General features: G+C 35.2%; 1 protein-coding gene across 1 annotated transcript; it reads left to right on the top strand.

Annotated features, from left to right (window-relative positions):
- LOC109240224 (NAC domain-containing protein 35) lies at positions 1 to 3,679 on the top strand. The gene is made up of 3 exons (XM_019406860.1): positions 1 to 232; positions 1,877 to 2,145; positions 2,842 to 3,679. The coding sequence occupies exons 1-3, from the start codon at positions 82 to 84 to the stop codon at positions 3,271 to 3,273; spliced, it is 852 nt and encodes a 283-aa protein (XP_019262405.1). The 5' UTR covers positions 1 to 81; the 3' UTR covers positions 3,274 to 3,679.

The following is a 6,969-nucleotide window of genomic DNA, read 5'->3' as shown; positions in this document are numbered from 1 at the left end:
TAATTAAGCAATATTAATATACTTTCTATATTCAATCACCCAACTTGACAATCAATCATCCGAATAATAGAAGAATCAGCAATGGAGTTTGCACTGCCGGGCTTCCGCTTTCACCCAACTGAAGAAGAGCTTCTTCAATTTTACCTTAAAAATAAGGTCCTTGGCTTGAAACTGCGCTGTGATGTAATTGGCCTTCTCAACATATATCGTCATGATCCTTGGGACTTGCCAGGTAAATACTTTTTTTTTTTCAAATGGTAAAGTTACTGTCATGTAACGAGGAGGTCACAAGTTCGAGCAGTGGAAACAGTCTCTTGCAGAAATGTAGGGTAAGACTGTTTATAATAGACCATTGTGGGCCGATCCTTCCCTGAATCCCGCGCATAGCGGGAACTTAGTATACCCGGCTGCCCATGGATATGCAAATGATACTTGATTTTGAGATCAGTGGAAGAAAATAGAAAATTCCCTATATTGAAATTTCTAACATTTAGTTCAAAGTGTAAAACAAATGTCGATATTAATTTATTTTGTGACATTTATCTAATATAATGTAGTAGGAAGGGGATCCATGGAGCAAAGGTAACGTTGTCTCCGTGTGACCTATAGGTCACGGGTTTGAGTCGTGGACACGGGCGACACTACACATGTATGAAGTTAAATATTAAGTTTTAGAGGTTTATAGCATATACTGAACACCCTTTGTCGGAGAATTTTTTTTCAATCTTTCAAATTTGAACACCCTTGAGGAAATTTTTGGTTTCGCCACTGGCCGTGGAATCAACCACTAGCTGTCTACATCACGCCCTTTAGAGTGCAGTCCTTTTTAGAGGCGGAGCCAGGATTTCAAGCTTATGGGTTCGTGATTCTAATCGTTTGAAGTAGGGGTGTGCATTCGAATCGGTTTATCGATAAATCGAATCGATTATTTGTTATCGGTTTATCGATATCGGTTTATCGATTTCGATTTCGATTTCGAAATTTTCCTTATCGAGTTATCGATTTCGATTTCGATTTTGTCCTCTTCGATTATCGGTTTATCGATAAACCGATAAGATATACTAAAAAGACAAAAAAAATTAATTTTTTTTAATTTTTTAAATTTTTTTTCCCTTATTCTATAATACCCTTTCCTTTACCCTAAGTCTCTAACCCTATTATTTCCTCTACCACATTTAAGGAATGATCATATTTAAAACTCAAGGGAATGAAGTTCAAATTAATGGAAAACAGAATTAGCCGTGATGATGTATTTTTTTTATACGGTTGGAGTGTTGGTGGCATACATTTGATCCCTTACTTTAGTTTCGTTGCATGTGCTTGTTGACACAATTTTTATCTTATAAACGGTGTTCGTGTTATTTCAGCTTCTTTTTGTCCATATTAGTTAGGCGTGTTTACTTTCCGTGGAATCCCGCAAATTTTCTTATTGGTGTAATCGATAACTGAATCGATAAGCCCCAAAAATCGATAAATCGAAATTGAAAAAATCGAAACCTTATTGAAACGATAACGATAAGCATATGTACAAATCGATAATCGATAAGTAATTATCGATAAGGGTCAAAATCGAATCGATAAATCGAATGCACACCCCTAGTTTGAAGTTACTGAGTTCTAGATTAATAATTTATTCATATTCAATGAAATTTTTAAGACAAATACAGAGTTCGAACCAAAGCTAGTGGGTTTGACCGAACCCGCTCCCGACACACTAGCTCTACCCCTGGTCCTTCTCTGACCTTTGCGTGAATGCGAGATGTTACATGCATCGGGCTACCTTTTTCTTAAATCTAATATAATGTAGTCTTATGCCTAATTTCTTGTAGTGAAAGTTGTAGTATAAATCTCTGATATTGGTTAATGAATTGAGCAGGGCTAGCAACTATTGGCGAGAGAGAATGGTATTTTTTTGTGCCAAGAGACAGAAAACATGGCAGTGGAGGGAGGCCAAATAGGACTACTCAAAAGGGATTTTGGAAAGCAACTGGCTCTGATAGAAAAATATTTAGTTCTTCAAATCCCAAGAATATAATTGGCCTAAAGAAAACCCTGGTTTTCTATAATGGCAGAGCTCCCCGAGGCTGCAAGACCGATTGGGTTATGAATGAGTTTCGTTTACCTGATACTGTCTCCTCATCCCAGGTATATATTCGGGTAAAATACAAAACTGATCATTCAGCTGAAACTAATTAGATTTTGTCGGCTGAAAATGGCTAGTCGCTAGCCGAGAAGTGTATAAAATATAAATATTTTTTTGTATATAATACACAAATATACAAAAAATTATATATTTTGTCAGCTATTATTGTTGGGAGCGATTAAAATTATATATTTCTCTATATATTCCATACTACGATATACTCTATATGACAGCTTTGTACTAAGCACGAAATTTACGAAAGAAATTGTTTGTTATATACCAAAAACATTCTTTCAATCTTAAATATATCATGACATTTCTATAGCTATACAAGTACTATGTCATTAAAGGTAAATATAAAGTTTAAAGAGTTTTCAATTACTTTTTCTTTTTTTGTAATTGATAAATCTTTGAGTATTCAGAGGCGTACAATTGGAAACTCGATAAATAATGGACTCGCCCTCTATCCTTTCAGCACTTAATACTAGTCTTTGTCTATGATAAGGTTCGAAATCATGACGTGTGTCTTACTCGTGACATGTGCCTAATCCACCTGTCATTTCTTTAATTAAATAGACTAAAAAGGAAAAAAGTGTCGTATAAAACTAAGGAAGATTAGGCACAATTTTGCTCATAAATTTTCTTAGTTACCATTTTGAAGATACTGAATTTACAAGGGGTGAAAATTGTATATGCAGGACATAGTGTTGTGCAAAATATACAGGAAAGCAACTTCCCTAAAGGTTTTGGAACAGAGGGCTGCAATTGACGAAGAAATGAAGACTACAAATCAGCCAATGGACACTATGTCATTTTGCAGTGAAAATAATGAGCTAATTATGGCAGCGCCAATAACTGATCAGAGCCCCAAATTCTTGATTACTAAGGATGAAGTTGAAGAAGATATATTATCAATTACTAAGAACAACCCTTATGATATTTCATTAGAAATCAAAGGCAAGAGTAATTGCTTAAGCCCAAAATTTCTGAATGGGAAAGGTAATTTGGCTGATATTCAAGTCCCAAAAATGAGCATGGACTTTAGTCAAGACCCTGTTTGGATGCAGTTGCGTAGTCCTTGGCTTGACAATTTTAGTTTAACACCTTCAGCTTTTGTGTATAACTTTTAGGCAAATAAGAAACTTGAATATTTAGTCATTTCTTAGAAATGAATCAGTATTCTTAAATCATCATTGCTTTTTGAAAAATAATACTAGTAGTGTTATGCCGAAGAGGAGCTTTGGAGCAATAACAAAGTTATTTTTGTGCAACCTGTAGGTCACGGGTTCTAAACATGGATGTAGCCATTAATGTGCTTGCATTAGGTTAGGTTGCTTACATCACACCCCTCCGAATGCGACTTTTTTCCGAACCCTCCATAAATACGGAATAATTTGTACACTAATTTTTTTATTTTAATAGTAGTGTTATGCCAAGACCTAACCAAGACCACCTTAGTGGTCTTTTTTTGTTGTCCCCCCTCCCCCCACACCTTTTTTTCCCCAAGAAGTGGTTTGATGACTTGCCTGATAAAATCAGTGCATTGATTTGTGTAAATTATCAAAGGGTAAAATCTACTGTACTTTTAGAATACTGGTGATTGTTTCTATTTAGCATACTGTTATTGGCATAATTCTCTAATGTTGCCTAAGCACTTACACGCCATTCATCAATGAATATAAACATTTACGTTATTAACTTTCATATTTGGTCTAATTTGCAAAGGAATGGGAAGAAGAAAAAGTAAATTTTCTTTTATTTTTCACCATGTATCTGATATTCATATTAAGGGCCAATTAATTCGAGTTTTCAGAAAAAAATCTCACATTAAAAAATAGAGATTTTTACGTTCATAAACACTATATGAAACTATATTACCCTCTCTACTCAACTTTTACTATAATTATATTTCTTTTTTGGTAATTAATATTTTCATTTCTCAACAAGCATTATTTTTTTGAATTGGATGTTGATGCAATGAACTGAGAATTCTCTCTACGTCTCTCTCTATCTCTCAATCCCTAATTTCAGTAATGTAAAGCAAAGGAAAATAGAGCAGCAATTCCACCATTGACAACCATTAAAAAGCTTTGAAGCTTTGAATTCAAATTTGGATTTTCAAAAATCATTATTTGTTTGGATTGGGTGTTGTTGCAAACAATTGGGTTTATGGTTTGGAGTTTATATCTCAATTTTGAGGGGTTTTGATGAAAATTAGACTTGGCTTTGACTGAATTTCAGATTGAAAATCGAAGAAGAAGAAGAAGACGACATGATATATATTATATTTACTAAATTGTAGTAAAATTATAGAAAAATTGTATTTTGTTGTTTATATATTTTTCTTTTATTTATTTAACTATTGTATGAAAGTTGACGATATTGTATTAAAATTATATTTAAGTTGTATGATATCGTAGTTGTATATAACTAAGTAGAAATAATGTATGAAAATTATAGATAAGTGGTATAATATATAATTAGTTGTATGAAATTTATTTTTACTATGTATAAATCAGATACAAAATATACAAAAGACATATTGTATAAATTTTGTATAAAATTTGTATTTAAGTTGTATGTTATTGTAGTTGTATTTAACTGGATAGAAATAATGTGTGAAAGTTGTAGATAAGTTGTAGATGAGTTGTAGATAAATTGTATATAATATATAATTAGTTGTATGAAATTTGTTTTTACTATGTATAAATCAGATACAAAATCTACAAAAGACATATTGTATGAAATTTGTATATTTAAGAAATCAGATAAAAAAAATTAAATACATGGAAAATTCCTGCGTTTGACCTCTTCATTTTTGCATTTGACAATGCCACTATTTGTGTCATTAGCCATATAGTAGTGTTTTGTAACGACCCGATCGTTCGTTCTGAGAGTTATAGCCACATTTCCCCCATCTATGCTTATTTATATGTTGTTCAGCTGTGTTGAGTTGTATCGAGTTGGTAGGTTTGGGTTCGGAGTAGTTTTGGAGTGAAATGAACACTTAGTCTCTTAGTTAGAAAGCTAAGTTAGAAAAGTCAATCGGAAGTTGACTTATGAGTAAAAGAATTCGGATTTGGATTTTTATGATTCGATTAGCTTTGTTGGGTGATTTCAGACTTAGGAGTGTGTCCGGAGTATAATTTGGAGGTCTATGGTAGAACTAGGCTTGAATTGGCGAAAGTTGGAAGTTTAGAAGTTCTTAGGCTTGAATTTGAGGTTTATTTGGTGTTTTGGTGTTGTTTTGGGTGTTCCGGAGGTTCGACTAAGTTCGGGTAGTGATATATGACTTGTTGGAATTATTTGTTGAGGTCGCGAGGGTCTCGGGTGAGTTTCGGATAGGTTTGGGCTGTGTTGCGCTCGTTTTTCTTATGTTTCGACGTCGTTTCTTCAAGCATAAATGATATCATATTGAACAAATGAATTACAATTTTTTTTTGATTGAAGCATTAGATCCGTATCGTAATTACGGACCCGTAGCAAAAAGAATCGTCGAATTTGGACATCGTATGCGGATTTTATGGTCATTTTACTAAGAATTAGGGTTTGTTCATACGGTCATATTTTGAGTTGGGGAGCTCGGATTTGGGCGAATTTGGAGGCGATTTTCACCATATGGATTGGAGTAAGTGTTCTCTACTCGATTTTGATTATAACTTATGAATCCATCTTCGTTTTTGGGATTTGATTGATGATTTCAAAGTGAAATTGAGGGAGTTAGGGTTTGAGTTTTGAAGAGTTTTAAGTGAGGATTTGAGGGACCAAACGGAGTCCGATTTTGACAAATTTTATATGCTTAGACTAGGGAGAGGACGAGGATTATTATTCTGCCATTTTTGACTAATTCCGAGACGTGGGCCTGGGGGCCGAGTTTTGGCCGATTTCGGATTTTTGGCATGTTTATGTAGTTTTTATTGTGGAATTTGATTCTTTAGACTATGTTGATAGTAGTATTCTGATCACGGTTAGATTCGAAGCTTTTGGAGACCGAGTCGAGGGACGAGGACATCCCGGAGTAGGATTTTACGCTGTTGAGGTAAGTAACAGTTTTAACTCTGGCTTTGAGGGTATAAACCCGGAGAAATTGGTATCATGTGATTGTTTGGTGGTGATACCCACGCTAGGTGACAGGCGTGTGGGTGTGCACCGCGAGGGATTGAGACTTGGTCCGTCCCGTGAGGCCAGGCCTAAAAGCTATTATCTGTGGTTATGTGTTTACTTGTTGTTGAACTTGTTTGCCTTCATGTTAGAGATCCTGTTTAGGTTTTATTCATTCTCACATTATTTGTACTCAGTCAGAGAAATTATTGTACATGTTTACCTCAGTCTCTATTATTTGCTAATATGCTGTGATACTTGATGTGGAATGTGTTCCCTTATTTGTTGATGATGCTGAGGCTAGTGAGGTACATGACTGAGTGAGGCCGAGGGACTGGTTGTGAGGATATTAATACCATAGCGCGTGAGTTGTCTGCGTAGCACGTGAGTTGAGCGTGCGGGTCCAGGTATTTATACCATAGCGCGTGAGTTGTCCGCGTAGCACGTGAGTTGACCGTGCGGATCCATGTATTGATATGGTAGCACGTGAGTTGTCCGTGCTTAGCGCTTGGGATTTGGGAGCCCCTCCGGAGTCTGTACACACCCCCAGTGAGCGCAGAGTGTTGAGTGTATTGAGTGTTGAGTGTTGAGTGCTGAGTACGAGTGCTGAGTGATGGAGTGACATTGTTGTGAGGTTGCATTTACTTTTGTTGTTGCTGCATTTATCTGTTAAATTTCTTTGTGGCATTTACTGAGTTATGGAATTTACCTGTTTATTCCTGTTA

This window comes from Nicotiana attenuata, chromosome 1 (assembly GCF_001879085.1).
Source record: "Nicotiana attenuata strain UT chromosome 1, NIATTr2, whole genome shotgun sequence".
Classification (NCBI taxonomy): domain Eukaryota; kingdom Viridiplantae; phylum Streptophyta; class Magnoliopsida; order Solanales; family Solanaceae; genus Nicotiana; species Nicotiana attenuata.
The sequence above is the reverse complement of the archived record's forward strand: the minus strand, read 5'-3'. Positions and strand labels throughout refer to the sequence as shown.